The sequence below is a fragment of the Nymphaea colorata genome, chromosome 7 (genome assembly GCF_008831285.2).
Source record: "Nymphaea colorata isolate Beijing-Zhang1983 chromosome 7, ASM883128v2, whole genome shotgun sequence".
Classification (NCBI taxonomy): domain Eukaryota; kingdom Viridiplantae; phylum Streptophyta; class Magnoliopsida; order Nymphaeales; family Nymphaeaceae; genus Nymphaea; species Nymphaea colorata.
Window position 1 is genome coordinate 4,759,428 of NC_045144.1, and position 16,718 is coordinate 4,776,145.

At 38.4% G+C, this 16,718-nt stretch overlaps 2 protein-coding genes across 4 annotated transcripts; both read left to right on the forward strand.

Moving 5' to 3' along the window:
• Positions 1-591: 591 nt before the first annotated feature.
• On the forward strand, positions 592-11,723 carry LOC116257420 (xylose isomerase). 3 transcript variants are annotated; one of them, XM_031634147.2, is made up of 22 exons: positions 593-877; positions 3,189-3,290; positions 5,112-5,197; positions 5,289-5,402; positions 5,662-5,736; positions 5,822-5,951; positions 6,035-6,126; positions 6,798-6,848; positions 7,021-7,100; positions 7,181-7,235; positions 7,332-7,433; positions 7,758-7,809; positions 8,189-8,234; positions 8,313-8,368; positions 9,373-9,424; positions 9,550-9,629; positions 9,717-9,787; positions 9,904-9,944; positions 10,186-10,285; positions 10,578-10,649; positions 10,729-10,806; positions 11,129-11,723. In XM_031634147.2, the coding sequence occupies exons 3-22, from the start codon at positions 5,123-5,125 to the stop codon at positions 11,162-11,164; spliced, it is 1,458 nt and encodes a 485-aa protein (XP_031490007.1). In that variant the 5' UTR covers positions 593-877; positions 3,189-3,290; positions 5,112-5,122; the 3' UTR covers positions 11,165-11,723. The 3 variants fall into 3 exon arrangements, with proteins under 3 accessions (XP_031490009.1, XP_031490007.1, XP_031490008.1); XM_031634148.1 differs by lacking the exon at positions 593-877 and adding an exon at positions 887-999; XM_031634149.2 differs by lacking the exon at positions 3,189-3,290 and having other exon boundaries at positions 592-877.
• A 1,378-nt stretch (positions 11,724-13,101) lies between these two features.
• On the forward strand, positions 13,102-16,551 carry LOC116257422 (probable carboxylesterase 18). The gene is made up of 2 exons (XM_031634150.2): positions 13,102-14,260; positions 16,322-16,551. Exon 1 carries the CDS (start codon positions 13,209-13,211, stop codon positions 14,226-14,228), a length of 1,020 nt encoding a protein of 339 aa, XP_031490010.1. The 5' UTR covers positions 13,102-13,208; the 3' UTR covers positions 14,229-14,260; positions 16,322-16,551.
• Positions 16,552-16,718: the final 167 nt, after the last annotated feature.

The following is a 16,718-nucleotide window of genomic DNA, read 5'->3' on the forward strand; positions in this document are numbered from 1 at the left end:
ATTTTTTACCAAGTAATCTGATGAGCCAATTCAGAAGTAGAGATACTTTGAAGAGGCCGAAACGGCTTCGTCTTTTCTCTCTAACTTGAATGGAGAGTGGTACTCGGTCTCATTAAGTTCTAATAATGATCACCCACTTAGAAGCAAAGAAGAGATATTTAAAAGTTTTTAAATGTAAAGGATTACCTGCATGAGAAATGAGTGAGAGCAGTAAATTTGATCAGACGTCACATATTTTTACGATCTTTTCGTAAAGCTGAATTGTGCGCACAATTAGAAATATAAAACCTAAAAATATAATTTTATGTATTGGAATAAATCTATTAACAAAAAATTAAAGTCATGAACTTTTACCTTAGTAAAATTTCGGCAACTTTTTAACTTCCGACCTATCTTTTTTGCCTACAATAACAAAACATTGCATCGTTAACTGATAATAACGTAGTTTAGTTGTACAACATAATACGGAAAAAAATCCGGTAACGTTTCGCGTTTCTTACGGCGACCATGATTCGTTTTGGATGTTTATTTGACAGTTTTCATGGAGAACCTGTTCTCCTAAAACAATCATAAAAAGGTCGTTCACTTTACGCTTTCCTGTAAACCTTCCGAAGTTTCAACATTCAAATATTAATTAAAGAGCCCAATTTAGACGGACGACTTTGTCTCCATCTTAAATCCTCCGACGCGCCTTTCTGTCATCTTGATCCTTATCTTTCCCTCTCTATATCTATTTGTTTTCGTTTCTCTTTCTTGTGGGTAACTTTCTCCATCTCTGTATATATTTGTTTCCCTCGCTCTTTCTTGTGGGTAACTTTCTCCAGGCGGGAGGAGGAACTAGAAACTCTCTGCAGTGTCCTGTTCTGGAGGCTCTAAGGTTGGTTCTGTTTCCTTTTCCTTCTTCCCCATTACTTTCACTTGGTGGTACTCAGAGGCGGAAGTCGGAAGAGAAGAGGAGAGAGAAAAATGTGAGAAAAAATAAGGACACAGCAGCAGTGGGTAAAATCGTTTGAGATTTTCAATTTTCACTTTTGATTTTTTTTTTTTTTTGGATTAATGGTTTCGACGATTAGAGCATGGCTCATCGTGCTAGGGTTTCACTTTCTGCTGGGGTTCTCCTGATTAATTCCTTTTTAGGGAGAATTAGTTTCTTGTCATTGTAGAGATGTATGTGTGCTGTTTTTTTTTTTTGGTTCTGTTGTTTGTACGATGTTCTCTCCTGATTAATTCCTTTTTAGGGCGAATTAGTTTCTTGTCATTGTAGAGATGTACGTGTGCTGTTTTTTTTTTTTTTTTTGGTTCTGTTGTTTGTACGATGTTCAATTTTTTGTAAAGACATCGATTCTTTGTACTTCGTACGATGTTCAATTGTTTGTACTTTGTATTTTTTTTTGTTGGAATTTCCTTTTAATCTCTTAGGAGCGTTATGCCATTTTGGCTTTATGTGTCTTCTCTTGTAAGAACCTGTGATATTCTCTGCATTACTGCATATATGCAAAGTTCGTTGCACAGCGTCTGAATCTTCCATCTTGTCGTGGCCGTGAGATGGCAGAAACTTTTCTTTCTCGTTCTCTTACCAATTTCTGGTCGTCGAATAGGCAATTGTTCCTAGAAAAGCTTCTGGAGTCCTTCACGTGGAGGAAGACCCAAAACCAGAATGTAACCTCAGCACGCCAGGTTCACATGTTATCTCTCTCACCCTCTGATCCATAAGAAGCAGTTGGTACCTATGGAGGAAAATGTGAAGTTGATCCAGACACTAAGAGGAGGTTTTGCCATAGAAAAATTGTTGTGCAACGCTTATTCCAGCTTAACAAACTTTGGTCTTTGATCATTTTGTTAACTTGACATTCTTAACTAACGCTCAATGACGATGTCATTTGCTAAACGAACTGAAGCCAGTCTTTTTGAGCACATGAAATGAACTGAATTTAAAGAAATAGTGCCTTACAGGCTGGACATGAAATGTGCTGACTTTCGCTTGTCAGGTTTCTGACGGTGGGGCTTTAGCTTTATAAGGGGAGTGAACCTTCACTTCACCTACTCTTATCTAACTCTCTTCTTATCTGTTACACAATTACCCATCAGTTCCATAGTAGCCAGATATCAGATTTTTGTTTCTGTAACTGTACACATCCATTTATAGCGAGTAGATTGTCTTTCACATAGATAATTGCTCCAGATTTTGGTTCCAGCAGTCACTTAGAGATATGTAATGTTTTATCTACTGCCTTTTTCTTTATTGGGTGATCTGTGGTGCCTGTAATTAGGATTTGGGCTTATACCCAGAAAATGATATGTGTAAGTGCTATTCAGCCACTAAATTCTTGAAATATAATTCAGGAAAACAAGGAAACCTTTTTCATCTTTCATTTGATGAACAAGTTCTGTGCCACTGATGCAGGTACTACTAAACTTAGGTACAACAACAGCGAGAACAATTAAAATTTTCACTTATGTGACCAATAAGAGCAGCTTCACGTATGCCAGTACTGCATAATTTCTAAGATCTTATTGACATGTTGACATGTCATTCAGTTTATAATTTCCATACTTCCAATGAGTTTGATTTGCGGTATAAAGTTGGACAAGTCAACATATGAAAGCTGTAATTCATTTCAAGTTCTGAACTGCAATGACCATTTGCAACTTTGCTAGGGTTCTGTCACAGTTAAGGCATGGTGTTGGACAAGTCAACATATGAAAAGGCTTGGTTCACTAGTTCATTAAAGTCAATGCAGTACTTGGGATGTGATCCTGGTCGCCCATATATTGTTTCTGAAACACTTGCATAACAAGCAAGAAAATGGATGGTATTACAGTGCATGCTTTCACTAAAAAATATCAAGTGAACATACACTGAAAGCATCAAATCCAGTTCTTAAAGTATGCTAGACAGACAAATTTTCTTCATAATAAATAAATAATGCATGTCTATAATGAGTTGCTTGAGGGTCACCTCTTGGTATGGGGAACTCATTAGCTGCATAACTGAAACCACTGCATAACAAGCACATTGATTTTAGGAGGGGCATTTTCTTAGACTCACAAAACTGTTAGGCATTCTCTTTGTTTTCCAGTCTATAGCCTGCCCCTGCATCCTCACATCCTTTTCCTAGCTTTATTCTGACTATTTGAATGTCTTGTGATTAGATGTTGACTTTGAGAGTCTGAACCCGTATTTGCAGGGCCTATCCACTGGTGGTAATTTGAAAAGCAAGACAGCATCATCCACAAGGAGGAGAGAAAACAACTTTTCACTGTTCTACAGAGTGCAAGAGGTTCAACAGGTGAATGTTGTCTTCTTTATCTGTTGTTTACAAGGTGGTTGGTTCTATATTCCTGTTTCATAAATTAAAATTTTAGTATCTTTCTCCAATATGTTTAAATCTTATTGTCTATTTTAAAATTTAGATTTTTCGTGTTAACTTATTGTGTTACATAGAAAGAATACAAAACTGCTTGTTTTAGGTAAGTAACATTTATTTTTTTTTTGTTTCGAAGTTTATAGATGTATATGTTTGCTACATTTTGGGTTGTGATATTTGTCTGTCCACCTAATGCTCACACCTACGTCCAATGTTGTAATAGGTGTAGAGTAACTCGTATCCGTCGGGCCGACCTATACGCCGTATCGTGACGTACCGCATACATAACATAGCGCATTGTAAAATTAAAATTTTAATTTAAAAAAATTTGAAAAGTCAGAAAAAATAAATAAAATCATAAAAAATCCGAAAAAATAAACCAAAAAATCAGAAATCAAGAAAAATGTATTCAATATAAAAAAGATCATCTTACATAAGGAACATTCATGTGTATCAACAACATATTCAAAAATAAGAAATCAGAGATTCAAAACAATATAATATGCATCCATCACAATTTTAAACTTGAAAATTTTGTAGAATCTTAGGACTTAGAGTCTTAGGAATTGGAGTCTTAGGCATCACAATTTCATAAGTTCAAAACATATAGTTATCATCTTTTCAACATTCAATGATAAATATCTCCCAAATCAATGAATCGTCAATGATTTGTGATGAAAATAGGCAAAATCTCTCCCTCTCACGTCTCTTGGAGTCTTTAGACACAAGAAGAGAGAGAGGGAGGAGTGTTTAAACTTTAAAACATAACACAAAAAGGGGTTGTCGGCCCCTTTTTTGTGTTTTTCCCCATATCGTATGATACAGAGGTGTATCACCCGTATCGTACAATACAACGCCCGTACGGATGATACGCTTACGATGCACGAGCGTATCGTGTATCGTAAGAATACCGTATAGGTTTTCTAAACCTGTACGGTAGTAACGGTACGTATTGTACGATACGCATGTATATTGTATGATACAGATAACATTGCCTACGTCACTCTAATAGAAATAGAACACCTTATCTGTTTTGGACAGATTGCGATTTGCGCTAATGACAAGCAATTATTAAAATGTGCCGTAGGACAGCTTGCAGGTCGCGCTTCACGTTCATGAAGTGGGCTGTATAGTGTATACGACATATGTTCACTTCTACTATACTGTGGTTTGCAAATACTATCTAAAGTGTATGTGTGTGTGTGTGTGTGTATATATATATATATATATATATTATAATATATATATATATATATATATATTATAATATATTACAATTCATTGGACTGTTTGGCCTGCCCCCGAAAAATCCTGGCTTCGCCCTAGTGGTACTATTGTTTGACATTGATAGGCAAGAACATGCTTGAATGGGTGATCCTAGCTATTTGTTGGCTCTTGGGTTCATTTCATTCATCTTCAATATAATGAACGGCCACAAAAAATAACCAAAAAGCATCTTTCCTTTTAAGCATTCAGTCTATCTTCTTCGTGGAACTGATGGTTGTAGTTTTCTTTTTTCAATAGTGTAGCTTTTCCATGATTGCTCCTGTTGTTCCAATTAGTTCATCGACTCTTTTCAAAATTTTTGTTTTTGGTTATTGTTTGATCTTTCAAATTAGATAATGGGGTTTCAGGTAACCATACCGTAGAGATAAGTTTGCTCTTGAGTCATTAAGTTCAGTCTGCTTATGATGATGATCTGCTAGTTTCATTTGGTCCTCTTTTTCTGGTATTCTCTTTCAGTGCCTACTCACATGATCGCGTTTGGGGTCGTCAATATGAAGCATATTTTGAACATCCTTTGTTTTTCTTCCGTTCTTCTCGCAGTTGTAAGTGGTCTACACTTGCTGGTCGTAGTTGTTGGAGTATTAGCGAGTGCATGTTTGTAAGTCACATGTATATGTGTTATTTGTGAATCAGATTGCTGTCGGCCCACCAACTTGTCCGGTAGACGTTGAAGCCGAATGCACCGTTGGCGGCTCAGACAACTGGAAAGGGGAGTTTTTCCCTGGTGTTCCGCAAATTCAATATGAGGTAAAAGGTTTCGACGTACTTATTTTCTTCTATCAAATGTAATGTAACCCTCATGGTGTCTGGTGCAAGGGACTAGGCTAGGCGTCTTCAATTGGTATCTTACGTGGTGGTGTTAGATTTAGACTTTTAGTTGTTAAGGCTAAAGAATGGTGGTTCTGTTTGACTCTTCGTTCCACAGGCAACTAGATGTTTTATGTTTCCACATTGGTGCTTTGATCACTTGCTCATTTGGGTTTTTGCATGTGATTTTTTTGGTTAGGGCCCGTCAAGCAAAAATCCTTTAGCATTCAAGTGGTACAATGCAGATGAAGAGATTCTTGGAAAGAAGATGAAGGTTGGTCTGTTCTTTATGGGGGCTTTAGATCTTAAGTCTCTCATCATTGGTTCACTGTATATGAGAGTATGTTCCATCGTTTTAGGACTGGCTGAGATTTAGTGTTGCCTTTTGGCATACATTTCGTGGTACTGGTGGAGATCCTTTTGGAATGCCTACAAAGAATTGGCCTTGGGAGGACGGTACTAATTCGCTGGCAATGGCCAAAAGAAGGAGTATGATCAACTGCACTGCATGCCTTTTAATACTGGCATGTTTGCAGATTGGCACTAAAAAATTTGGTTTCCTTTTGCTGCAGTGAGGGCAAATTTTGAGTTCATCAAGAAACTTGGTGTTGAGAGGTGGTGCTTTCATGACCGGGACATTGCCCCAGATGGGAAGACACTTGCAGTAAGCTCATCACAGGGAGATTAGTTCATTTTATCTGCAGTTTGCATAAATGCATATTTTGCAACTAGGCCTGCTGATAATTTCAAGTCTTGAACAATCATTATGTTCCCACATACACTGTATTTTGTGGTATATATTGATGATAGAATTTACTATGCAACTTTTGTGCTTCTAATCAGGATTTTGATCCAAGTCAAAGGACAAAGATGACATGAGAATTACACCATTTAGTTTCAGTACCTTGTGTAAAAGGAGCATGAATTTAATCAAGGTTCATCAAATCTTAAAAATGTTAATATAGTTGCTTAAGTTAGAAAGTGAGAAGCACTTAGTCAGGTGATATGAATTTGCTGGTACTTATGGTCATTCTTTTCCAGAATTTCCCCTTCCATCTGTCTGAGCACACTAATAGCATTGCCTAAAACAATTAGTCATACGTATCATACTGAACTATGATATCAATTGTTCCTTAACTCATTGAGCTACTTTTTGTTCCTATTTTTTTCATTTCTATATGTTCATTGGGATTTCTTAAGTTGTATGGTGTTGGTAAAACTTTTTTGTTTTTTATTCAAATTGATGTCCATTGGTAATTACTACTAAATTTTGTATTTGGAACAAGTTGTCTATTTTATTTTTATCACTGCAATCTAACTTAATTTTTTCGTTAGGAGTCAAATGCTAACTTGGAGGAGGTGATAGCTGTTGCAAAGCAACTGCAGGTTTGTTGTGTATCTAGTGTATATGCGGGAGCACTTAGCTTCATGACTCACCTTTGTAGGAATTGTCCCATTTTTTTTTGCGTGTTTGTCAAAGGCATATGAACTCTACATCCTCCATTGATTGGATTTGACAATAATGAACTTTTCTTGTCCTTTTTTGTCTGGCCCTCAGGAAGGAACTAGCATTCGCCCTTTGTGGGGCACTGCTCAGTTGTTCATGCATCCCCGATATATGCATGGAGCAGCTACAAGGTTGCGGTTTGCTTCTTTTCCTTTGTTTCTTTTTTTTGGGATTAAATATGATCATTTGTTAAACCAAATGCAACGTACAGCCCTGAGATTGGTGTTTATGCCTATGCTGCAGCTCAAGTCAAGAAAGCCATGGAGGTTAGTGTGCTTCAAGATTGCAAAAACTATGTTTTTAACAATATACTATATTGTTGTATAATTGAAAATAATAACAGTAGCATACTAATTTTGAAGGTGACACATTATCTTGGAGGTGAAAACTTTGTATTTTGGGGTGGGCGAGAGGGCTACCAGTCTCTTTTAAACACTGACATGAAAAAGGAGCTTGATCACATGGTAAGTCAGTTTGATTGCTTCAGTCAATTCGTTTCTTGATGAAGTTCAAGGTGCACATATACATGCTCATTCTATTATAACAAAAGAAAAAATATTGAAATGTCATTTTGATTCCAATTTCATTCTTTTATTATTGAGCTTTTTTTAAAGTCCTTTTCTTTTCTCAACTGTTACTTGTTGATGTGAAATTTGTCGAGACTTTCTTCACAGTTTAGTCAAGCCTTGGCAGTATTACTGTAAGAATTTTTCTGTCTCGTGTGTCTGTGTACCTGTTGGTGCAGGGATGTCCATATATTTTACATATTGATTGTTGAATTACTGCAGGCAAGCTTTCTCCAAGCAGCATCAGATTGGAAGAAAAAGATTGGTTTCAATGGTATGTAAATTATGTGCAATTCCTTTACATTGTTCTGGCTTTGGTTCATAGACCTGACCAGTCTGAGTCCAAGATTATTACCCTGGAAGGCATGGTCTGGTTTGAAAGTAAACCTGATCTCAGCCTGCTCTTGAATTGAGCGTGCAATAGCAAATTATGAGCTATTTAGGTAATGGTTGCATTTTGCGCCTTTGGTTTGGCAAAAATTATCTGAATTATGTATTAGTACCTTGGACTGCACAAATGGACTTCTATATCAAGCTCAGTTGCTTCCTTACTTATCTCATCCCACCTCATCCTATTTGTCACTATTACCAATCATCAACAGTTTTCCTTATTTAAACTATGCTTTTGAAGAAAAAGTTCTGGCTTTTTGCAGGAACCTTGCTTATAGAGCCAAAGCCTCAAGAGCCTACAAAGCACCAGTATGTATCTTGTTTGATTATCTAGATAGAATGAATTCTTCAATTGGCTTGAGCATTTATAGTTGCCTTACATTTCAGGTATGATTGGGATGCTGCGACAACAATAGGCTTTCTTCAAAAGTATGGTCTTACAGGTAGTACATCAACTCTATCAAATAGACTTATTCAATGGTAAATTTTATGTGTATTAAACAGCTCTTTGTTTGAATCTTGATCATTTAATTAACTAGTTTGAATCTCTTTGGCTGTGCTACCATGACTTGCACACAGAGTCATAAGCTACTGAATTTGTAGCTTCAGCTAGCTCAAGAAACCTATTGAGACTTCTGCACTATTTTTGGTTTAGTGATTTTTTTTTTTTGCCTTTCGTATTATTACTGTTTTTTTGAACTTGGGTATCTGTTGTTTTCAATGAACCTTTTTGAATCAAATCTTTATGTTTATCTCTTAGCTATGTAGAGATACCCTGATTAGTGAACTATTGTTGAATGTTTATAAATTAGTCAGTTGAAAGTACAACCATAAGATTTTTGTAAAATCAGTGATTGCTCTAACTGCTGGTGAAGTGCAAATTGGAAAGTTCATGTTATATTTTGGTTGTTCTGTTGTAACTTGTTGATTACCACATTTATGAGAAGTGAAACTTCATGAAAGCAAATGCGGAATTCAGTTGCATATGGGGTTGACAGAGAATCTGACTTATATCAGGAGATTGGTAGTATAAATAGAAGCATTATTTTCTCTGGGTTTTGTTTTTTTAGTTGTTGAGCTTAGCGTATTTGTAGCATCAAAATGGTGAATCAGTGTGCGAACCTAGAAATTTGTTTTTCATATTTATGCCACATAAATGGCATCTGTACTTTTTTAGTTTCAACCTACCCTAGCAAGTGAGGAGTTTTAACCAGTTAGGATTTTCATGTATCTTTGACATATCTGCTTGTAATCTGATTCTACTGTATTGTCTTAATTCTTCATAACTTGAATGTGATACCTATTAATTTTTGCAGAAGAATCATATGTTGTGGTTTTGATCTTCATGTGATGTCCGTGATTTTTTTTCACGAGTCCATGATAATCTTTATTGTCCAGGTCTTTAACTTAATTGCATGTCTGATGTCTTTTGAATGTTTCCGTACAGGAGAGTTCAAATTAAACATCGAATGCAACCATGCAACACTCTCTGGTCACAGGTCTCTCTCTCTCTCTCTCTAGATATATATATATATATATATATATATATATAATATATATATATATATTATATATATATATATATGTGTTGTGTGTTTTGCTTGCTGATAATTATTTCTTCCAGCTGCCACCATGAGCTTGAGACAGCAAGAATAAATGACATGCTTGGAAACATTGATGCGAACACTGGGGATCCTCAAATAGGCATGAATGCTTTCCTTTTCAATTTGTGATAATGTTGCTGGAAAATTGATTCGTAGATGAAATTTGAATGACTGTTTTCCTTTATAGGGTGGGACACTGACCAATTTCTTACTGATATTGGAGAGGCTACCTTGGTCATGTTGAGTGTAGTTCGAAATGTATGTATCGCCTTGTCTTATCTATCCCATTTTTCTTAACAAATGAAGCAGAAAAAAGAATGTAAAAAAGATATACCATTCCAGCAGCCTTTCTTTTACATTCCAAATATTTGCAGGGAGGACTTGCTCCTGGTGGCTTCAATTTTGATGCGAAACTGTAAGTTTTTCTTTTCTGTCCTCAGATTCAGTCACATGTGCCTTTTAAGAATTCCAAGTAGGAACTTGGTTTTTAACTCATCAATTCTCTATAGGTATATTGACTTTGAGTTAAACGACTATGGGTGTTGTTTGGCATGAAGGACTTCCGAACTTCAGTGTTCGACATGCCTGTCATTGTTTGTCACGGAAGTTTCACATTTATGTCAAGTATGGACTGAAATTTCTTCTTTTATGTAAAGGCGCCGAGAAAGCATAGATGTTGAGGACCTGTTTATTGCCCATATCTCTGGCATGGATACTCTAGCTCGTGGCCTCCGCAATGTTGCTAAACTGCTAGAGGTAAAGGCTGGAAATGTGATGGATCAAACCTTTCACTTTTATGTGCTTGTAACTATGTAATCCAAAACATAAATATGTAAAAATAGCATATGAGATCTTAGCAGTTCTTTGTGCCAGATTGACTTGCATGGCCTAACAAAGACCCATAATTCAACTAATCCAACTTGTGTATTCATTCTGCATCATAAATTTGTAAAAGTTAGCATCTGAGATCTTATCCAACTTGTGTATTCATTCTGCATCCTAAAATTTTGCATCTCACCCCTGTTTTATATATTTTCCATTTCTGAAGGATGGTGCGTTGGCTGAGCTAGTGGAGAAGCGATATTCAAGTTTTAATTCAGAACTTGGAGATCTGATTGAGGTTTACATTTGCAAATGACTTTCTATATACAAAGGATTCAGTTCATGAATTTGCTTTTAAAACCCTGCAATTGCAACAGGGAGGAAAAGGTGATTTTGAGATGCTTGAGAAGGTGGCCCTGGAATCGGGTGAACCATCAGTCCCTTCTGCAAAGCAGGTAAGTGAAAAATGCCCAACGTGTTGTGATCCAATGTCCAGTTCCCATGTCTTCATGAGCTGACAGCTTGAGCAGAAAGTAATGATCTTACTGTATTGTTGGCACAAAGGAAAGACTACTATTGGGCTTCCTCCTAAGGCTGTCGCACTTTGGACAGCCTTTTGGTACTTGCCCATCCTAGGTTGAAGATGCACAAATCCTTGCTGTTACTGATGTTCACTTCTTTCCTTCTTTCCTCTTCTATGACAGGCATGTCGTTTCTTATTATGCTCTCCTATTATATATAAAACTTACTGGAAATCTTCTGTTGCTGTCTTTGCAGGAGCTTGCTGAGATGATCTTTCAGTCGGCATTATAATTGAAGTGGTGTGGGCTTGTCCTGTGGCTGACAGGAAAATGTGCATAAAGTTTTACTTTTGTTCTCATTTGGGCAAGATATAGAGAATAGAACCAGTTAGTATTAGTTTAGCACCTTTATGTTCATCCCAACCTTTTGAATTGTTATCCAGAATAAAGCATGACCACAACACAGAGTGTGAAGTCTTGTTTGAGTGAGTCCGAGTTATTTCTCTGTTTATCTTCTCTTTTTCTCTGTTTGCCTTCTCTGTCCTGAGTTTGTAGGCACATTTGATAGGGTCCACCGCTCTGTCCAACACTGGCATAAAGGGAGAGTACTCAGGAGTGGTGAATGCAGATTATGTCACTTGGTGTGGTAGCTTTGTAATGCCGTCAAGACTACTCATTTCCTGGTTAATGTATTACTTTCAGCAGTGCACTTGAATGATTGCTGGGGGCACGTGGGTCCTTAGTGGATTTTGTATGCGGTTCCCTTTAGTTGTTAAACTGCTGCTTCCTGGTTTCACCAGCCATGGCTTACTGTCTGAGAGTGAATGGCCTAGTTGGGCACAGATTGCTTATATTGTTATGTGCTCCTTGAAAGTCCCATGCTTATCTTTCTTCACTGGAAAGAGAAAAAAGACAACAGATCTTCTGCAAATGTCAATTGGAAATGGTTGGGGTTGCAGTTTGATTTGTTAACATAATACATGGTAGGTGTGGATCTGTCAAAGGCTAATGCTGGCACCTAAACCAAGTAACCCGTTTACTTGAATCGGTTCATCTCATGCAAGCTTGTTCGACTCAGCCCAATAAGTTCATAAGCTAAGCATCATGTCACTCTGTAGAACTAGTAACCCAAAACGAACAAAGTTGTATTTGTTCAACCTCGACTCATTGGCGCTCGCCATTTTGAAGATGCTCGTAAGGAATATGCTTCCCTGATTTAGGAGTGGAAGTTTTGTTTATCAAATATACAGCCCTTGGAATGCTTTCTCCCCAAAAAAAATATTGGACTGGTTGGCGTGAAGTTGAACAAAAAAAATTTAGGAATATGGATTTGAAAGTTGCCGATCTCAAAACTGCGGTTTCTTTAAACAGTAGACTTGTCTCGACTCAAGTCTCACATCGACTTGAAGTCTGAAATCCTAACGATCCGGGTGAGCAGGATGAACCCCGTTGCTCTGGTAAGAAGCCAAACCTCATTTGCTTCTCCTTGTTTATGGGGTCCAAGACTTCTTTGGATCCTAAATGAACTTACAATATGTACGTTTATCAAGGGGATCGGAACTGATGCGTATAGGACTTATTGCTATGACCGCTTGACTAGTTATGGTTATGGTAAGTCCTTTAGGAGGTTGTTTGGCAGTTCAAATACCGTGAATGTTTAATGAATCTACTTTAGAGCAGGTTCATGAAACATTAAAAGTAGGTATCCATAAATCTTTGAGCAGATTTATTTAATTCATTTGCTTTAACTTTTTTTTTTAGCAGATTCTCCCTCCAAGCTATCTCTTGGGGTGCATTTGTTTCACCCTATATCTGAGATATATCTGCTAATTCATGAATTTAAGATCGACCCATCTCCCGAATCCATTCTTAAATCCATGATTTTTAACAAAATTCATGCTACTGAAAGTTCTTCAGCTGATGGTTTTTCAATTTCAAAACACAACTTTGTTTTTTTTATGCAGTTTCGGATGAAGAGTATCAATCAAAAGCGGCACCAATGTTGGATGACAAGTGGCAACGTCTTTAAATACTATTCAACGAAATTTGGTGGAGAGCCACCGCGCATATTCAAATCGCAAGCTGGCCATCATATTAATACGTCCTTCCTTTGAGTCAGGAGTTTTAATGGCGTCACCTGTCAAGGTGTTTACTCAACATAGGAAAAAGACTTATCTACCCACCCTGCATGGGAGCATACCCTTTTCCAGATCTCTCAATTCGGCAGCCTGGATCCGACTGTATATCTTAGACCTCAGCCTCTTGATCGACTCGGGGGCCTGGGTGCCAGTGGCACGAGATTCTCAGCAAAGAACGAGAGAGACGGAGTGAGAGTTATGGGAACGTCTGAAGCAGCTTACAGGAGCCTCCCATGGCAAACCAAGCTCTTCTGTTCAATCATGGGCGTTTTCACGGACATGTCCCTTAGGAAGGACGGCACGATCAACCGCAGGCTTTTTGGAACCATCGACTTCACGTCACCGGCTTGCGGTCGGCCGACAAATGGTGTCTCCACTGCCGATTTCACAGTGGACTCTTCCACCGGCCTCTGGTTTCGACTCTTTACCCCTACCGGAACCCCCGCCGGGAAGAAACTCCCGATTATCGTCTTCTTCCACGGCGGAGGGTTCGCTTTTTTGGCGGCCAACTCGAAAGCATACGACGCTGTCTGCCGGCGGTTCGCTCGGCGTCTCCAAGCCTTGGTCATCTCGGTGAACTACCGCCTTGCGCCGGAGCACAAGTTCCCGACGCCCTACGACGATGCGGAGGCTACTCTCCGCTGGATCTCTAAGCCCGGGCGTCTGCCTGAATCAGCCAACCTCGGTAGGTGCTTCCTAGCCGGCGACAGCGCGGGCGCGAACATCGTCCACCACGTCGGCTCTCGCGTAGCAGCTGCCAGGTCGTTGAAGGAGGATGACTTCTGGCCCCTGAGGATCGTAGGGCACGTGATCATCCAGCCGTTCTTCGGCGGCGAGGAGAGAGTCCTGTCGGAGCTCCGCCTGAGAAACGTCCCCATAGTGTCCATCGAGCGCACGGACTTCCTATGGCGCGCTTTCCTGCCGGAAGGAGCGAACCGCGACCATCCGGCGGCGAACGTCACGGGGCCTCACGCGCCGCCCCTGGCGGAGATTGGGCTCCCGCGGACCCTCGTGGTCGTCGGGGGTTATGATCCTCTCCAAGACCGGCAGAGGCTGTACTACGACGACCTGAAGGAAGCTGGCATTCAGGCGAGGCTGCTCGAGTACCCGGACGCCATCCACGCCTTTTACGCGTTCCCGGAGCTTCGCGAATCCGGCGAGCTCATAGCTGAGATCAAGTCCTTCATCGAGGAGCAGGCTCCGTCCGGCGAACTCTGATCCGCCACGTTCCTCCCGGGCGTTGCCGCACGGTAAGAATGAGCTCCACAAGTCCTTCAAAATTCTCTCATTGCCAAGGAACTGCAACTTTCTGGTTCATTTTCCAAATCCGTTCTTCGATTTTCATTTAACTCAAGCCACTTGCGAAAGGAGTCAACTGTTGAAACTGAAAGTCACGCTTAATTCGTGCTCTTTCATTGGTAGTTTACCAAAAATAGCACTATAGAAGCACGATTTTGGGAAATAAAGAAAAGTTGAGCTTGGGTATGGCAATATACTAAAAGAACAGGCCTACCAATAAATTACTTTGTTTTCGCTCCTCTTGCCTAGTCTTTAAATTGTAGAAACCGCCGATGATGGGTAGGAATGAACCGAACAGAACAGTTTTTGGACTTAGTAAGGATGGAACTCCACTGCTGGTTATCGTTGCTGTTGTATTCTTGTCCATCATCTTCAAGCTCATTATAAGCCTTATCTTTTATACTTCTTTTTCTGTGTATATTTAATGTACATTTTTGTTAAAACTTGTTTAGCTTGCATCATTACCGGCCCTCACCACCATCATCAAGTCCGATAGCATCATCGTCAACATGATGTTGGTCATTAGTAATGGTCTTAATTTAAACTCAACTGAACCCATAGTTGGGCATCTAGACCTGGTCACCGTTAAGCTGATTCTATAGGGCCTACCTAAATAGTTATTTAGACTGATTCTATATGTCCATCCTAAATAATTATTGAGACTTCTTCCAATCATACACAGACCATTATGGGCTAATTGTAAGTATCTTATCAACATGATTCATAGTTTACAACGAATAAAATCTACGTGAAATTAATTTTTTGGGAAGGTAAATATCTACTAATGCTACTTTCTAAAAACCAGTTTTTCAAACTGGCATCTTAAACCATCCATCAAGTAAGTCAAACAATTAATAATTAATACTCATTGTTTTATGCTTAATAGTTACATAGCTCCGATATTCTACATATATATATGTGTGTGTGTGTGTGCGTGTGTGTAAAGGTTATTAAGTACGGACAATGAGTAAACGTGAAGACTGTAGGAATCGATTTATCAACCACCATATCAGTTGATTATGATTAATAAGGTGAGACATGTTACCCTTTTAAAGTCAAATATGAGTTGTCATTTATCTTTTTAGAAAAATAATTTGCATGCGAAATTTTATGGACAATCAAAACAAGTTCGATTCAGTAGTGTTTCTATATATATATATATATATATATATATATATATACACACACACACAACAAGAACAACAACCACCACACATTCATTTCGTAAATATCAAGTTTCCATTCGTAGATTGGAGCTTTGACACATTTGTCGCAGATCCTGGCTTATTGACGCCTGTGATAAGCGAACTAAAATGAATTCATTTAGTAAGAAAAGCAAAGAGTATAATTAAGGGGTATTGTGGCTTTCCACCTATAAGTTCAATTAGTAAATGCTTCGAGCCTCAAGAACGTCGTTTTATAAAATATCTTTTTCGGTGAGTGGTGGAGCCACGGATAAGCCAGCGTGCCATGTATTAGTTCAACAACCTTGGTCGGTGCCCCTTCAACTACAAATTTGCATATTTGAGTTGAGCCTCTTACCGGATCTTCTTGCCATGCCAAAATCAGCAGTCACTTGAGCACCAAGTGTTGTGCAACTAACATCTTAGAGAATGATCAAACAAGGTTGGCATATGATGTTTGAATCAGCATACTTAGGATGCAGTTCCAGAATTGAAGCGAGAAGCATTCAGGTGAAAGTCTAGTGTAGAATCAGCATATCATTTAAACTTGGGAAGCTCGTCGCTTTTCTTGCCTCAGTTTTGGAAGCGGCTGCAGCAAAGATGCATATTAAAAAGAGTGGATGCATTATGCTATTCTCTATTATGATTAGTTTCATATATATGTACATTGAAGTACTCCATGGATACATGTATATTCGTAGTTAGTACAAATTTTGCATTGTGATATCATGGATTTCATGTATGCCTTGTTTGTGTGTGCATTATGGCTACCTGCATAAGTTTTTGTGTTCTAACCTTGTTAGCGTTTCTTTTTGTTTTTAATTTTAGGTGATATCTTTTAAGTTTGTCGGGCATTTGGACAGTTTGGAGGTGATGAATGGCTAATTATGTGAAACCGTATAATTTGGAAATGTTGGGATTTGGAGAATAAGGCATACATGTGATCATGACTTAAAAGTTTACAATTTTTTTTTTGTCCCTGTAACACTTCAAGATTATTACTATGTGTTAAAAAAGTGTATGCTTCTCCTAAGTATTCGAAGGTGAATATTATGTCATGATTTGCATTGCTTGAGCACTTCATAACAATTACCTTTCGTTTTTTTAGAAAAAATCGTTTTTGGTTATAGAAGGTCCGAAACCTTTACTAATGTTGGATGGCATTAAAAAAATATTAATATCCATCAATAACGTAAATGCGCGTACTATATATAAGTTGAAGATA